General features: G+C 42.6%; 2 protein-coding genes and 1 non-coding gene across 17 annotated transcripts in view; all 3 read right to left on the bottom strand.

Annotated features, from left to right (window-relative positions):
* Window positions 1-805: 805 nt before the first annotated feature.
* CTSK (cathepsin K) lies at window positions 806-12,826 on the bottom strand. 3 transcript variants are annotated; one of them, XM_032154764.2, is made up of 8 exons: window positions 12,743-12,826; window positions 11,258-11,378; window positions 10,674-10,796; window positions 10,433-10,588; window positions 8,598-8,816; window positions 4,107-4,272; window positions 3,731-3,836; window positions 806-1,458 (listed from the first exon to the last, which is right to left on the bottom strand). In XM_032154764.2, the coding sequence occupies exons 2-8, from the start codon at window positions 11,375-11,377 to the stop codon at window positions 1,359-1,361; spliced, it is 990 nt and encodes a 329-aa protein (XP_032010655.1). In that variant the 5' UTR covers window position 11,378; window positions 12,743-12,826; the 3' UTR covers window positions 806-1,358. The 3 variants fall into 3 exon arrangements, with proteins under 3 accessions (XP_032010655.1, XP_058295303.1, XP_032010654.1); XM_058439320.1 differs by lacking the exon at window positions 12,743-12,826 and adding an exon at window positions 10,884-10,937 and having other exon boundaries at window positions 11,258-12,731; XM_032154763.2 differs by lacking the exon at window positions 12,743-12,826 and having other exon boundaries at window positions 11,258-12,731.
* A 3,631-nt stretch (window positions 12,827-16,457) lies between these two features.
* The window catches only part of ARNT (aryl hydrocarbon receptor nuclear translocator), a 61,201-nt gene continuing 60,319 nt past the window's right edge, over window positions 16,458-17,339 (bottom strand). For all 13 annotated transcript variants that reach the window (XM_058439319.1, XM_032154752.2, XM_058439314.1 and 10 more), the window contains one exon: window positions 16,458-16,579. In XM_058439319.1, the coding sequence (XP_058295302.1) occupies window positions 16,490-16,579 (90 nt within the window). In that variant the 3' untranslated portion in view covers window positions 16,458-16,489. The remainder of the gene's footprint in view (window positions 16,580-17,339) is intronic.
* On the bottom strand, window positions 17,056-17,163 carry LOC116469970 (U6 spliceosomal RNA). The gene has a single exon (XR_004248418.1). It is a non-coding gene; the product is annotated as a U6 spliceosomal RNA (small nuclear RNA).

Raw genomic sequence — 17,339 nt, 5'->3', positions numbered from 1 at the left:
TTTTGGCTATTCTGAAGCCCTTGAATGTCCATATGAATCTTAGAGCCAGCTTGCCAATTTCTGCAAGGAAGCCAGATGAGATTTTAATACAAATGGTGTTAATTCTGTACATCAATTTGGGGATTATTGCCATATTAACAACAGTGTCATGCTGGGTGCAGTGGCCCACACCTATAATTCCAGCACTTTGGGAGGCCGAGGCGGCCAACATAGGGAGACAAGCTGGTCTCAAACTGCTGGGCTCAGGCGATCCTCTCACCTCGGCCTCCCAAAAAATAATTTTTAAAAAATCAGCTAAGCATGGTGGTGTTCACTGTAGTCCAAGCTACTTAGGAGACTGGGGTGGGAAGAACTCTTGAGCCCAGGAGATCAAGGCTGCAGTGAGCTATGAGTGCCACTGACTCCAGCCTGGGCAACAGAGGGAGACCCTGACGAAAGAGAGAGAAAGAGACAGAGCGAGAGAGAGAGAAAAGAAAAAATAACCTTAAAATGTTTTTCAAGACCCAAGTTTCCATGTCACTTAATTCAGTCTCCCCTCAGGCAGATTAAACACTGAGATCTCCTTATATCCACTTAATCCCAGAAATGTAGTACAGTTCTTGGTACAGAGTAAGAACTCAATATATATTGGCTGAATGAACAAATTAAATGAATTGGGATGAAATGTTTATGTGACAGTCTCTACAACCAGACTGTGAGAACATCAAGTACAGAGAAGATGTTCTATTCATCTTTTTTCCTCCAGCACCTAACACAGTATCTAACACAAAGTGAATGTGTACTAGATGCTATTTGTGAAACTGTAGACAAGAGATAAATACTTTATTTCAAAAGTGCAAAGAAGGGAAGATAAATCACATTTCTTTGTATCACGTAAACTTGTACCAAAGACTTATGAATAGATTTATGAATTGGAGTAGAAAACATAGACATTTCTACCTTGAGGATATAGAAGGGAACTTAGGAAGTGAGAAGTCAGGTTACCCTAGTCCTCTAGGGTGCTTAAAGCTAACTAGTCCCGTGAATGAGAATCTAACCTATGTGAAAATCTCCAGCCTATACCTGTACAGCATCAGCCCTGGGACAACACAGTCAGAGGCAGGCTGTAGTCACATCTCTTAGCCTCAGAGTACACACCTGTCAGGGAAAGTCCTGATGGCCACAGTGAAAAAGGTCATGGGTGGAGAAAAGCAAAGTAGGAAGGATCATTTGAAGCACAAACAAACGGGGAAACTGAACAATCTCAGTATCACCACATCTGCTTCAAAAATGGCACACCAACTCCCTTCCAAAGTGCATCGTTACACTGCACCATCGCGGAAGAAATGGAAGAGCAGGATGGGTTTGGCTGGCTGGAGTCACATCTTGGGGAAGCTGGCCAGGTTGGCAATGCCACAGGCGTTGTTCTTATTTCGAGCCATGAGGATATATCCTTTGTTTCCCCAGTTTTCTCCCCAGCTGTAAGACCAATCAAGAAAAACACTTAGTACTCTCAGTTTATTTATTCATTAAAATATTTACTGACTATTGTGCGAGGTACTGATGGTACACAAAAATGAATATGATGTTTTTTATCTTTAAAGAGTTTAAAGTCAAGAAATAGAGAGAAGGCATAATACTGTAGGTATCAAAGGAGGGAAAGATTCCTTCTGATCAAGAGAATCTCAGAGGCTTGATGTAAGAGGTGGCATTTGAGCTGAGCCAAAAGGCTGAGTAGAATTTCGACCTGTGGGAAGGGGATGCCAGTGGAAAGGTGTGAAATGAACAACAGAGGCAGGAAAGTGTGGGGCACTGTTAGGATCATGTAGCTGAAAAGCAGCGTGCCTAACAGGGTGTAGTGGGAGAGATGTCTGGAAAGGCAGATTGAGATCAGATTGAATTACCTTTACTGCAAGGTTAAAGAGCTTCACCTTTACTCTGTGACCCATCATAGTGAGGAGCCAGTGAGGGATTTTGAGTGGGAGAGTGATATGATCAGAGCTGTATTTGGGGAATATTAATCTTGAAAATGTAAGTTTAGAGCATAAGAAAGAGGCTGAAGCTGGTTTTTGGGAGTAAACCCCATAAGAGAGATGGATGAAACTATGAGAGTGGATGAGATTACTAAGGAAATGAGTAGCGAGACTAGAAGACAAGAGAGACGACATGAGACAGAGGAGAGAGAAAGGAAAGAGGAGAGATTGTCTGTATATCTTCCTGAATTGTTTTCAGTCCTCTTTCCCCAACCAGCAACTTCTTTAATTACCCAATACATTTTATTTAAAACCTGTACCCTCCCCCACTCTCCCCTCCTCCAGGGGCCCCCAGTGTTCCTGATCCTGCCCGGGTGTGTCTTTTCTTCCTCCCAGCTCTCTTGGAAGCTATCTCCACACATGGCACCTGATCATGAAAGAACAGGGTAAGTGCTTGGACCTGGGAATCAAGAGAAGGGACAACACAGGACAGAAGCTGTGGGAGACTTGGGAAGATGCTCAGGTTCACCTTGAGTTGGAAATGTGATATAAAAAGTTGCTTCAGGTTTGAACAACACCACTGCGTGAGTCTGTGAGCAAACCAGAGTTTAGGGCTCCTGCTCCTTGGAGGGCACTAAGGACAGGAGATTTAGCCAGTGCTGCTGCCAGGTTAATGGTGATCAGCCAGGAAAGGAAAACTATAATTGTTATTAATCTGCCCCTCCCCAAAAGTCACAAGGTGCTAAAGAGAAATGGGAAGCAAGGTACCCTGGAGTTTTCTTTGTTCCCCAACATAGGAATGTAGACACTAACTTTTTTGTTTATATCTCATTTCTAAAAAATGTTTCTCTTCACAATCTTTGTCAAGTTCTTATATACGTGTATCCTAAGTGTATCTTGAAGGAAAACAACTGTTCAAAGGAATATTAAACCTTTACGCTGTTCCCCTACTCTTAAAGACAGACTGCTAATGGAAACCGCCCTAAGAAACTGATCACATTAGAGACAAAAGAAAGTAAAAATATGTAATTCCAAAGCTCCTGCTGGTTCTTTGTACTGCTTTATCTCATGGTTAGTTAGGTCTGTCTTATTGGGCTCTGAGCTCACTGAAGTGTCATCTGCTCATTGGTTTATGTATGTCACTAAGCACCTTGCACATAGGGAGCATCTGCCCAGCACATAATTGAGCACTACTGTCTGGCGGATATGGTTTGGATGTGTGTCCCCACCCAGTCTCATGTCGAAATGTGATCCCCAGTGTGGGAGGTGGGGCATAGTGGGAGGTGTTTGGGTTATGGGAGTGGATTCCTCATGAATGGCTTGGTGCCATCGCCTCGGTGATGAGTGAGTTCTCACTCTGTTAGTTCATGCAAGAGCTGGTTCTTTAAAGAGTCGGCACCTCCCTCTCTCTCTTGCTCCCTCTCCCACTATGTGACATGCCTGCTCCCTCTTTTGCCTTCTGCCATGAGTAAAAGCTCTGAGTCCTCATCAGAAGCTGAGCAGATATTAGTGCCACGCTTTGTATAGCCAAACAAACCTCATTTCTTTATAAATTACCCAGTCTCGGGTATTCTTTTGTAGCAATGCAAAATGGACTAACACACTGGCCATTAAGTGTCGGACTCAGAATTAAGAGTCTCTGATTGAGAAGATAGAAGTGAGAACCCTGAGATAATTTTTTCTTGATTTGGGACAGAGAAAGGAATATCGGGAAGCTGGAGGTGAGGTTGAGTGTTAAAAGGGTGACTGAATAATGAAAATAGTGTTCCCATCATTACCTGTTTTTAATTATCCAGTGCTTGTTTCCCTTCTGGATTCCATATCCCACTGCCAAAACCGCATGGTTCAGATTATCGCTATTGCAGCTTTCATCGTAATACACACCTAGAATACAAATTATCAGCGTGAGGCTCTATGCAATCCAAGGGTCACCCTGTGGGGTCTCCCAGTCTAGGAGACTGTTTGAAGAATTCCATCCGTGTCAGGAGGGTTTACCACAGAGATGCTGCTCCATACTGCAGCAGTTGTTAATTTCTCTCTGGCCACCTCCATCTGAATACAAAAACTAAGTACTGAAAATACCCAAAGTCCTTCGAGAAGCCATCAAGTTTGTATCATAAAAGACAGTGCTCTATAGGATCAGCAGCTTCTTACCTTTGCTGTAAAACTGGAAGGAGGTCAGGCTTGCATCAATGGCCACAGAGACAGGTCCTACTCGGGCCACTGCCCTCTTCAGGGCTTTCTCATTCCCCTCGGGGATCTCTCTGTACCCTCTGCATTTAGCTGCCTTGCCTGTTGGGTTGTACATACAACTCTCCTCCTGGAAGAAACAAGATTGTAATAGGACTAGAACAAAGCAATAGGCAATGAGTCAGTGAGTGAGAAACTCAACCAATATTTTGAGTGATGCCAGTGAACTGAGGCAGCAGTCTAGGGTTTCTAGAGAGGGTCTGTTCTTCCTCAGAAAAATGAATATGAAAAGAGGATTCCCGCCTTCTACCACACATAAAAATCAACTACAGACTGGGCGCGGTGGCTCATGCCTGTAATCCCAGCACTTCGGGAGGCCGAGGTGGGTGGATCATGAGGTCAGGAGATTGAGACCATCCTGGCTAACACGGTGAAACCCCATCTCTACTAAAAATACAACAAAATTGGCTGGGCATGGTAGCGGGTGCCTATAGTCCCAGCTACTTGGGAGGCTGAGGCAGGGGAATGGCGTGAACCTGGGAGGCGGAGCTTGCAGTGAGCCGAGATCACGCCACTGCACTCCAGCCTGGGCGAGAGCGAGACTCCATCTCAAAAAAAAAAAAAAAAAAAATTCAACTAAAGGTGTTTTAAGACATAAATGTGGGAGGAAAACCTGGAAAACAGTAGGGAAAGATTTCTGAAATAAGATTTTTTTAAAAAGCATAAACCACCTTCTGGCCACATAGTATGTATTAGCCTCAGGGGGCAGGAAGGCACCAGCTGCTGTGTGCGTAGGAGGCCAAGGCCAAGGCTTAGCTAGAGAGAAGACCTGGGCGCTCTGCACCTATATCAGGGGAACTGGTGTGATCCTTGTGCTCTCATCAAAGACAAAATATGAAAGTACATAACAAGACACTAAAATAGATTAAAGAACTTAGCAATTTAGCCTATGACTTCCAACACTATATTTTACAGGTAGTTAGCAATGTTTCACTGGCAAGCCACAATTATGGAATCGAATAATAGCCCATGTCAAGGTGGTGTATTCTTTTCAGCAATTCATTTTCCTACAGACTACCCCTTCAGAACCCTAAGGTTGCATCCACAAGAACATATTATCTACTACTCAGGAGGCTGAGGCAGGAGGATTGTTTGTGCCCAGGAGTTTGAGGCTTTAGTGTACTATGATCATGCTGTGAATAGCCACTCCACTCCAGCCTGTGCAAGATAGTGAGATACCCTCTAAAAAAATACATTATCTAACATTATCTAAATATTAACAGCAATAGCAGCATTTGATATGCTATTTTAAGATTACAGTGGTCTACTGCCTTGATATTTTTCAAGATACCTTTGTTTCTGCCATGTGCTCCAAATCCCTGATGCCTCCTGGTGCCAAAAATTACACAGAATTACAAGTGAAACAGAATATCTTGGAAATTGACTCAAAAAGATGTTATGTGATGATACTTTAAAGTCAGAATAACCTGCATTATAGCTGGAACAAACTTATAATATCATCCCTTTAAAATGTTATCTGGCTGATGCCCTGTCAGATCTCTTCTTTTTTATCTTTTTATTTTTTGAGACAGAGTCTCTGTCACCCAGGCTGGAGTGCAATGGCATGATCTTGGCTCACTGCAACCTCTGCCTCCTGGGTTCGAGCAATTCTCCTGCCTCAGCCTGCTGGGATTACAGGTGTGCGCCATCACACCTGGCTAATTTTTGTATTTTTAGTAGAGATGGGGTTTCACCATGTTATCCCAGCTGGTCTCAAACTCCTGACCTCAAGTGATCTGCCTGCCTCAGCCTCCCAAAGTACTGGGATTATAGGTGTGAGCCACCATACCTGGCCACATCTCTTCCTATTTAAATTTTATTTTTTCTTACCTTTCTCCATTCATAAATGAATAAAACACATTACAAAAATTGCAAAGGAAAATTAATAATTTTACTGTATTAAAATTAACTTTTCTTTTTTTTTTTTTGAGACGGAGTCTCGCTCAGTTGCCCAGACTGGAGTGCAGTGGCGCAATCTCGGCTCACTGCAAGCTTTGCCTCCCGGGTTCACACCATTCTCCTGCCTCAGCCTCCCGAGTAGCTGGAACTACAGGCACCCGCCACCACGCCTGGCTGATTTTTTTGTATTTTTAGTAGAGACAGGGTTTCACTGTGTTAGCCAGGATGGTCTCAATCTCCTGACCTTGTGATCCACCTGTCTCAGCCTCCCAAAGTGCTGGGATTACAGGTGTGAGCCACCACGCCCGGCCTATTAAAATTAACTTTTCTAGATTGAAAGACATCATAAAGAGAATAAAAAGACAAACCTCAATTTTTAAATACATAGTATTGGTATCCAAATATTCTTTTTAAACTTCTAAGAATTGCTAAGAAAGAGAAAAAACAACCCAATTAAAAATGGGTAAGAGGTGGGGCATGGTGGCTCACACCTGTAATCCCAGCACTTTGGGAGGCTGAGGCAGGCAGACCACCTGAGGTCAGGAGTTCAAGACCAGCCTGGCCAACATGGTGAAACCCTGTCTGTACTAAAAATACAAAAACTAGCTGGGCGTGGTTGTGGGTGCCTATAATCCCAGCTACTCAGGAGGCTGAGGCAGGAGAATTGCTTGAACCCAGGAGGTGGAAGTTGCAGTGAGCCAAGATCGCGCCACTGCACTCAAGCCTAGGCGACAAAAGCAAAACTCCATTTCAAAAAAAAAAAAAAGGGTAGGCCAGGCATGGTGGCTCACATCTATAATCCCAGCACTTTGGGAGGTGGGAGGATTGCTTGAGCCTAGGAGTTTGAGACCAGCCTTGGCAACATAGCGAGACAATGTCTCTACCAAAAAAAATTTTTGTTGTTTTTGGGGACAGGGTCTCACTCTGTCACTCAGGCTAGACAGCAGTGACATGATCATAGCTCACAGCAGCCTTGAACTCCCAGGCTCAAGTTGTCCTCCCAACCAGCCTCCTGAGTAGCTAGAACTACAGGTGCACGCCATCATACCTGGCTACTTTTAAAAAAATTTTCTGTAGAGATGAGGTCTTGCTATGTTGCACCAGGCTGATCTGGAACTCCTGGGCTTAAGTGATCCTCCCGCCTCAGACTCCCAAAGTGCTGGGATTACAGGCATGAGCCACCATGCCTCGCCTCTACAAAAAAAAAAATTTCAAAGGTTTTTTGAAATTGGTGGGCATGATGACATGCACCTATATCCTAGCTATTTGGGAGGCTGAGGCGAGAGGATTGCTTGAGCCCAGGGAGTGGAGGCTGCAGTGAGCTATGACTATATCACCACACTCCAGCCTGGGCAATAGAGTAAGACCCTGTTTCAAAAAAAATAAAAAGAAAAACAAATGAGCAAAAGATAAAAACAGTTAATTCACTGAAGAAGAAATGCAAATGGCCAGATAAACATACTGATAAAAAGGTGATTGAATGGGATTTCTTATACATTGCAGGTATAAGTTTTTCCAAATATTTTGGCAAACAATTTGACATTGTGTAGTAAAGTTGAAGATAGACATACCGTAAGACCCAGACAATTCAGTTCCAAGGCATTATATCCTAGTAAGAAATTCTTGCACATGTGCATAGGAGACATACCTAGGAATGTTTGCAGAAGATAAACATCCCTGGTAGATACATCTTACATTGTTACATACTAGTGGTATGAATTATACTGTCTTATCTCCTTAAGTGTCCATTTCCTTACCTATACATTGAAGATAAGTCTACCTTACAGGGTTGTTATGAGATTAAATGAAAAAAAGAAAAAGAAAAAATGCACTAAGGACACGGCTTAGAACACAGTAGCCATCATTTTTATTCTCAAACTTGCTATCCCTGTTTCAGAGGTTTCTGTTGTGAAGGCCCTACATTATATTATCTATCAGACCCAGCCCTATGTGTATAAAAAACCCCTCAGGTTGCCTCCCTTTCAGATACGGTTTCCTTCCTATGACTAGAGGATCATGCAGGAGGAACTGAGTTAATCCCTTATCTCTTATATGAAGCAACTTGTTTTTTCTCTCATTTTATACATGTTAGCATGTAAACTTACATAATTTGCTGAAATGTGAAAACTCACACTGAGATCACATAAAATAAAGCCACACGATTTGTGAAAATAGCATGGTGGGTTTGTGGGTTTGTTGTGGGAGTGAGGAATTGAGCAGAGGGTTATAGAACCCTGCTCAGAAGTCTATGGGGTAGGTAGCCTAGCCTCTGTTTTCTCTCCATGGCAGAGAGGCAAATAGAAGCTATAGTAGCTTACGCTTCCTAAATTCCCCCAGATTGTGGAAATCTTCTTGGCCTTCTGTGGGAAATTATTCCATCAAGAAAGCAGGATAGGATAACAGAAAACAGTATTTCTGGAATTGTTTCCAGTACAAAATATCATGCTGGGGAAGGAGGAGCCGACAGAGCTGTGTAATTGTGTGGAGCAATCTCACCTGTCCCACATATGGGTAGGCATCTTCAGAGTCAATACCCCGGTTCTTCTGCACATATTGGAAGGCATTGGTCATGTAGCCCCCTCCACAGCCATCATTCTCAGACACACAATCCACTAGGTTCTGGGGACTCAGATTTAAGAGTTTGCCAGTTTTCTTCTTGAGTTGGCCCTCCAGGGCACCCACAGAGCTAAAAGCCCAACAGGAACCACACTGACCCTGAGAGGCATACAGAGAAACTATCAATCTTTGCTGTTTACATTTTCTATATCTTCTCTCTACCTGCCTGAAGAAATTCCATGTGTTCTAAAAATTTCAGCACAAATGTTGTCTTTGTTGTGAGTCTTCCTCTTCCCCTTAGTATCTGTTGCATTGTTCTACTGCTATTGATTTTTGCTACCATTTTTACTATTAGCTACAGTAAAGCAGAGCACAGTACCAGCTTTGGAGGCATTTGTCCTGGGTGCTAACCCTGACTTTGCCACCCAGTAGCTATGTGACCCTGGGTGAGTTACTAAACTTGCCTGTGTCTCAGTTTCTCTATGCATAAAATATTGTTATGAGGATTAAAATATTTAACTCATGTAAACAGTTAAGAAGTTCCTGACAATAAAATCTCAAAAAGTATTAGCTATTATTGTTTGTGCAGCTAGATTGTAGATTTTTCTTTCTTTCCTGTTCTATTTTTTTAGATTGAGATTTCCTGAGGACACAGGTTGTGTCTTAGTCATCTTGAATCTCTGCTGCCTAACACTGCATCTGGTAGGTTCTGGGGGTCAAAAAGTGTTGTTAAATGAACATTAAATCAATTGTTTATCTTGCTGATACAATCCTGTGTTGTTTGGGTTGTGAAAAAACTGACATTCTCATGCTAGTAAGAATGTAAGATTGCAAAAACTTTTTTGGTCTGGGCATGGTGGCTCATGTCTGTAATCCTAGCACCTTGGGAGGCCGAGGCGGGCAGATTGCTTGAGCCCAGGAATTTGAGACCAGCCTGGGCAGCATGGCAAAACCCTGTCTCTACAAAAAATTTTAAAAAATTAGCTGGGTGTGGTGGCATGTGCCTTTGGTCCCAGCTACTAGGGAGGCTGAGGTTGGAGAATCACTTGAGCCTGAGAGGTTGAGGCTGCAGTGAGCCATGATTGCGCCACTGGACTCCAGCCTGGGTGACAGAGACTCTGTCTTAAAAAAAAAAAAAAAAAATTTTTTTTTAGGGGGGAAAGGATTATTTGTGACCTAACAATTCCAATTTTAGGACTTATTTTGCACAAATATTTGTACATGTGCACAAAAATATATGCACAAGGGTGCTTATTGCAACACTGTTTGTAATAAAGAAAAACCAGGCCGCGATGGCTCATGACTGTAATCCCAGCACTTTGGGAGGCCGAGGCAGGTGGATCACCTGAGGTCAGGAGTTCAAGACCATCCTGGTCAACATGGTGAAACCCCATCTCTATAAAAATAGAAAAATTAGCCAGGCATAGTGGCGCGTGCCTGTAATCTCAGCTACTCGGGAGGCTGAGGCAGGAGAATCACTTGAACCCGGGAGGTGTAGGCTACAGTGAGCCAAGATTGCACCACTGCACTCCACCCTGGGCGACACAGTGAGACTCCATCTCAAAAAAAAAAAAAAAAGGAAAAGCAAAAGAAAAACCAGAAACAACCCAAATGTACAGAAACAAATGAGGTTAAATAACGGAATGGGAATGGGGAGATGTACCTTAATTCCCTGCCCTCTCTTCCTGGTGCCCTTTCACCTCAAGAACAAAGCAGCAGAAAAAGGAAAAGGTCATGCCAGATTACATATGCACACCCAGAAGAAAGGAGAGTACCTGATTTTTGACAGGAGTAACATAGCCTTTCTTTCGATAGTCAACAGAGTCTGGGGCTCTACCTTCCCAGTCTGGGATATAAAGGGTGTCATTACTGCGGGAATGAGATGGGGGTACTTTGAGTCCAGTCATCTTCTGAACCACCTCTTCACTGGTCTGAGACAAAGAAGAAAGAGGCCAGGCATCAGCAGGGAACTAAAGCAAATGGTGCAGGTGGGACAGGAGGTGAAGCTATACTTACCATGTCCCCCAAGTGGTTCATAGCCAGTTCATATGTATGGACACCAAGAGAAGCCTCAAGGTTATGGATGGAAATATACTTCAGGTTTTTTTCCCAAATTAAACGCCGAGAGATTTCATCCACCTAAACAAAGCATAGTCAGTACTTGCATAGACTGTGTAGTTACATATGTAATATTGTGAAGGGTTTTAGGAGATAAAGGAAACTCACAATCATAAAAGTTTACAGTTTAGTTGGGGAACTAACCATGGAATTATTAAGAGCCTGCAAGAAGAGATAATATGTAAACAAATACAACACAAAGCTCTGGAGAGACAGAAAAATTGTTTATAGATTAATAGCATTAATCTTAGAACTGTTCCCAAAAGAAAAATGTAACACATTTATAAAGCAAAGGAAGGATACAGTTTGACAGCGGATGATTTGAAGCATAGGAATGAAAACCGTAAGTTAACATGAGCTAGGGAAGAGGGACTGATCTGCTTGGAATAAAGCATTTGGATTGAAGAAGGGAGTCTGGAAGCTAAGATGGGAGAGCTCAGGTCTCAGCCTTCCTGCCATGCCCCCTCCAGGACACCAGGCACCTTGTTGTTATATTGCTTCCTGTGGGTCTTCTTCCATAGCTCCCAGTGGGTGTCCAGTATCTCCTCAGGGTACAGAGCAAAGCTCATCACAGGTAGCAGCAGAACCTTGAGCCCCCACATCCTGCAGAAGAGTGTAATTAGGGAAAATTCTTCCATTTGGCAGGGAAACAGAGGAAAACTAGGGTTTATGAGGAAGAGGAAGGTAGACGGAAAAAAGGTGATAAAACAATGATAGTCAGGAGGGGCCTGTGTTTAGATAGGGTGCTGGTACATCTGGTTCCAAGGACTTTGATCTAGGGAGATTTAGCCATTTCTCTTTCTCTCTCTCTCTCTCTCTCTCTCTCGGGAGATTTAGCCAACACACGCACTCTCTCTCTCTCTCTCACACACACACACACAGGTACACAACCAGAAATGGGATAGAAACTGGACAATCAGAATGGGCTCAGTGCCTGTTTCCTCCAGGGTCCCTAGCAGGCTTGGAGACAGACAAAGAGCAAGGTGGTAGTGGGGTTCAGAATACGCAAAGGAGAGATTTCAGTCTAAGTTTTGCTTCCTGATCATTTCTTCGAGGCATTCTTCTCTTTCTTGCCTAAATTCTAGTACTTTCCCAGATCTTGTCAGAAGAGGACAAGGGAAAATATGACAATGTTTCCTGTTTTCTGAGACATTTTATATCTCCTCATTCTCCTTATGCATTTCTTTCTCCTTTTTCTCTCCCCTCCCTCCTTAGGCAGGAAACTGCCCTAATCTTAACCAGATGCTGCGGGCAAGGTTTTTTTTCCCCTAACAACAAAAACCCACTGTGGCTGCCGCAAAGGACAAGAAGCCTCAGATCCGAGGTTTGTTAGAAGAATGTTCAGACTGAAAAGCAATGTTCTATGATGATGAAATTCACAGCTTTTCATAAGTTTACTCTAGTTAGCGTCACTCATTTCTTGCATTGACTTTCTTAATTACAAATCCTCCATTTTAAGAACAATTTGCAGCCTGCAGCATGACATATGGCTTACACAATTGCTTATAGTCCATTTACACGTAATTTTGCAAACTGGCAAAATGTCCAGTAGGACATTTAAAAACTAGAGTGTTAAGGGCTTTGAGATGTCTCAGTGAATAGGAAGCACTGAGCTACCACCTCCCCCATACCACTCTCCTCCTCCTCACTAAGGAGTTAACCCTTTTGATCCTTGTTGGCCGAAGTAGAAAACGCTGCAGAAAGGCCACTCTTGAAGGATGGGCAAATGATTCCTTCTATACTTTGCTTTTACTAACAATCATGTATGTATATATATAAACCATACAAGGAATTCTACAGATTTCCAGGCAGATTTTATTTAGCCAGGGAATGACCTGAGAAGTGCATCTCTGTTTTCATCTGCAGAGGCTAAAAGTTTATTGTGATCTTCAAGTCACTACATCCCTAATACTCAGAGAATTGACAGGAATGAAAAGCTAAAAGATCTAGGAAGTTGCAAACGTTACCTGCGGATGGAAATCTGTTGTCTGGCTTCGTTTCGGCAGCAAAGTGTGGGCACACCATCAGGGGTGCTAGATTTATTCCATTGGGATTGCGGAAGTCAGCTCCAGTGGTCGGCTGGAAAATTTGGGTAAGAGGAGGAGGCGGGGATAGTAATGCTGAGAGAAGGAAGGGTAGGGAGGAGGGAAGGAGGCAGTGGATCTGTAGTGTTTCTGTGTGTGTAGCATGTGTGCCAGGGTAGGGAATTACTAGGTATTTAGTCTCACAAGACTGTCTTTGGTGGCAAATAACAAGACCTCAATATCTATTGACTCAAATAGGAGCTTACTTTCTCTTTTGGAGAGTAAAAGGACACAGCCCTAGTCTCTCCCATCCTTCAGTATCTTTATTTTAATATTGGGGGATTACATCTTTTCCTACCCCTTTCCTGCTATGATTTACCTCTCCAACATTGAAACCTATTTTCAAATTTGTGTCTGACTCTCACCTCTGGGATGCGGTAATGAACATAAAAGGCTATAAAAGAATAATGTAATGGAAGCCATAGGCTCCAGAATTCTTTGTATTTTTATAAGCTTGTTGGTTGCAAGTTGTCATTACTTCCAGGCAGAAGAATAGTTTTCCCAGCCTCATGTGGTTTTGCTGAAGGAGGATATGCTCAGAAAGTCCAGATGAAACTGTCTTTAAAAGTAGCCAAAAACAGCAGTCCTGGTTATTTATGACAGCACTTGAATCAATGCCATAAGTTCTGATGGACTCACATGTGACTCTGTTGCTAAAACTCTCAGGTGGTGGGATGCCCGATAAACATCACGTCTCAATTAAAATCCCCAATCTAGGACAAGTCACATGAGCTTCTCCAAATGCTTCCCCAACATCCAGGCATGTGACAGATCATAAGAATCTAGCTGAGTCCTCAAACCACACCCCAAACTTCATTTTCTTCCATAAACAGATGTGGAGAAGGAGGAAAAAAGGCTTCTTGGAATAGAAAGGATAAATGGGATCTGTAATAGACTCAGTTTCTGGCTGGATTCCATGCATAAACCCTCAAGAATACAGGCTTATGCCTCTGGATTTTAAGAGCTGCTAATGGGCTAGGCGCGGTGGTTCACGCCTGTAATCCCAGGCCTTTGGAAGCCAAAGCATGTGGATCACCTGAGGTCAGGAGTTCAAGACTAGCCTGGCCAACCTATAGTGAAACCCCATCTCTACTAAAAAAAAATACAAAAATTAGCTGGGCATGGTGGCGCACACCTGTAGTTCCAGCTACCTGGGAAGCTGAGGCAGGAGAATTGCTTGAACCCAAGGGGCAGAGGTTGCAGTGAGCCAAGATCGTGCCACTGCACTCCAGCCTGGGTAACAGAGCGAGACTCCATCTCTCACAAAAAAAAAGTTGCTAATGAACCAACATAGTCTCCTAGACGGAAACCAGGTCCAGACTTGAACAGTTTAAATTTCACTCATTTTAATCCAGAAAAGGACATACTGGGGGAAGGCATCCAGATGTGCCCTAGTGGTTTTCAAGTCCCAATTCTTCCCCTCTCTCCCAAGAACCCGGGCAACGCCCACCCCAAAACCCCCACCTCATGGTCAGAGCATTCCTGCTGATGTTACTCAGAATGTGTCAGGATCAGGAGGACAAGTGAGGGGGAGGCGTGCAATGTGATCAGAACCCTATGATTTCTGATTCCTGAAATTAAAGACACAATGTGCCTTATGTTTGTATGTCTGGAGCTTAAACTATAGATTCCTCTAGTTGTGGGTGCCTGTTGTTCATTAACTGGAAAGGAATGATAAAGCCGCAATCAAGATCACACAACACAAGAAATTTTACAAAAGGAAAAAATAATTTGTTTGAAAATCTTTGCTACATGTCATTATTTTTGCCACTGTAAAGCTTGGCACAGATGCCAGCAATACAGAAATGGCCAACAAGAAAACAAAACAATCAAAAATAAAACCCTGAAGGAAAAGCAAAAACAAAACCCCCAGAGCATCTTCTTGCTATCCTCCCCTTCCCCAAAAGCCCTATAACTGTACAATATTATAGTCCTGATCACATTTAAAAACAGTCGATTATTAAAAAACACGGGTTCCATTGGAAACTCAACTTTTTGGTTTCATAAACTGTGATATAAATATATATGTATACTGTAAGTGTGCACATAGAATAAAAAAATAAACTGTCTCCTTTTTTACTCCACTACCTGGCACCAGATTGGAGACATAAGAAAGGGAAACCCAGCAAATGGACATTCTTTTGGCCTCTTCAAGGCCATCCTTGCTCCTCAGTCCCCTATGACTATATTTAATATATCTCATTAATTCAGTCTTGCACTTTAGCTACTGGCCAAAGCCAATTAAAAAAAAAAAAAAAGCTGGTATCTACAACTGTTACCTGAGGAAGGTAAAGGGTGAGGGTAGTAACCTGTATCCGCATTTATATGGCTATTGTTAATTACCAAGTGACCCTGCTGAGATGGGTGTCCAGGCCTCATCTATCATATGGAATTATGATACTTGCACTCTGAAGCAAAACCCAATCTCAAGATTGGAGGGAGCAAAGAGGAAAAACCTCTTAGGGCCAGAGGGACTTAAATCTCCGTTTCTTGCTAAACTGGGTATTTTGAGTATGGGATGAAAGAGGCTACTTTGCAAGAGGGCTTCATATTTGGTTTACACTCCAACAATGAGGATTTTCACTGGGACGGCTAATCCAAGAAGTTGAGTTTCCATGAAGAAATAACCTCTACAGAACACACATCATATGTGATTCTGACAGAAAAATGCAGCATTATCTTTATGGCCAAGTCTCAGGTTCCAGAAAGTGTTTATCTTGCCAGCCTATTTAGGTAATGTTTGCAGATCTTCCAGATAAGGTGAGAGCACCAAAAGCAGGAGTAACTCAGCTTTATCACTGAATGTGTTCGATAACAGACAACCGTATCAACAGCCGACTTTCTATATTTGCTTTACAGTTGTATATTGGCTGGGCATGGATGCAAGCGCAGCAAAGACATTTATTTAAATATTCTTTGGCTGCAATACTAAGTGGAAAATACCTGGAAGATTTAACTCCTTAGGACTCTTTGAAAAGTACACAGAAAGACAAAGGTAAAATCGGGGACAAATTTTGCATAACTCCCTAATAGGAGAAAGACTGAAATACAGACGCACGTGCACGCGCACACACACACACATACACGTACACACACATACATACTCTCTCACTTACTCACATTTCTTTCCAGAGGGATTGCTCACAGGCAGCAAAAAGAGCCTATGCTCACTTGCTAAAGCCCCATATACACCTACCATGTTTCATGGTCCTCATATATGAGGACATTTCTCCTCTCCTCCACTCTCTTCAGAATTTCTTTCCAAAAACAAGCCATACTATCCAAGGCAAACAGTGGATGTCAGGTTCTTCTAACCTGACTCTTGATCTTAGCACAAATCAACACTATACAATTTCAGGTCAGGAGACATAAGGAAAAGTGTTTTAACTTCACCCAGCCTCAAATTTTCAGGGAGTCCTAAGAGCCTTGGAGATTCATTCCATTTCTTCTACAAATGTTACCTTAGAGAGGCAACAGAGCAGGGGAACAGCCAGAAGGGAAAGGGGGTCCATGTCAGGGGTGAGGGAAGGGAAGGGAGAGGAACTTTTATTCTGTTTACAGAAAGATTTGCTTTTTAAAAACAAACAGTGATTTTTTTCTCCCCCACCCCTTATCCTCACCCCAATAGTTCTATTCTGAAAAGGAGGGAAACATAGTTAGATCAGGGAATTCTTCATTGTTGTAGCTGTTGCTCTGATCTCCCAGCATGGACAGCATCTCCTGATAACAGAAAAAGATTAAGTCTGGGTCACACACCTTGATCTCTTACACTTAGCAAGTTCTACTCCACCATTCCCCTGCACTACCATCCCTGACCCCGAGTCTTTGCTGTGCTGAGCTCTTAGCCTTCCTTACTTCCAACAACTTTGACTCCTTTAGATCGCAGCCTTTTTTCCTAATCCCTTCTGTCTTCCTCCTACAGTTCCACCTTTTTCCTTTTCCTAGTTCTCAATATTTTCAAAGGGAGAAAAATCTGCTTGCTGTATTTCATATAACCCCCTATAGACATTTATGGAGTCTCTTATCTTGTTTTCCACCAAGACCTGTTTTGCTTTCTTTCAATCTTTGCTTTAAACCAGCTCTTCCTTTGTCCTGCCTAAGATTACTCCATTCACTCTTGCAGTCCCTCAAGACTTGTGTAAATAGACCATTATGGCTATAATCATTATGTTCTATTTCATTTACTTCTTATAATTTTTTAAATGGAACACTTCATGAATTTGTGTGTCACCCTTACGCAGGGGCCATGCTAATCTTCTCTATATTCATTCCAATTTTAGTATATATGCTGCTGAAGCGAGCACTACTTTTTATTTTTAATCATTCTGTCTCTTTTAAACCCAAAGCTACTGTGACTTGGGTATGTGGAGCTATTTGAATGAGCTAAAGCAACTTTCTTTGGCATCTTCCTATAGTGCTAAATTTGTCTGTTCTGGTTAAATGGTATGTATTACACTCAATTCATACTCCTTTTTTGTTT

The sequence above is a fragment of the Hylobates moloch genome, unplaced genomic scaffold (assembly GCF_009828535.3).
Source record: "Hylobates moloch isolate HMO894 unplaced genomic scaffold, HMol_V3 SCAFFOLD_5, whole genome shotgun sequence".
In the NCBI taxonomy this organism is placed as follows: Eukaryota; Metazoa; Chordata; class Mammalia; order Primates; family Hylobatidae; genus Hylobates; species Hylobates moloch.
The sequence above is the reverse complement of the archived record's forward strand: the minus strand, read 5'-3'. Positions and strand labels throughout refer to the sequence as shown.

Excerpts from the sequence above, each read along its gene's own strand:
- CTSK (XM_032154763.2), bottom strand. The coding sequence starts at position 11,413 with ATGGAAGAATTTTCCCTAATTACACTCTTCTGCAGGATGTGGGGGCTC. Across the intron at positions 10,797-11,257 it reads GGAAGCAATATAACAACAAG|GTGGATGAAATCTCTCGGCG; the intron begins GTGCCTGGTGTC and ends TGCTTTGTTTAG. Across the intron at positions 3,837-4,106 it reads CTTCCAGTTTTACAGCAAAG|GTGTGTATTACGATGAAAGC; the intron begins GTAAGAAGCTGC and ends TTTGTATTCTAG.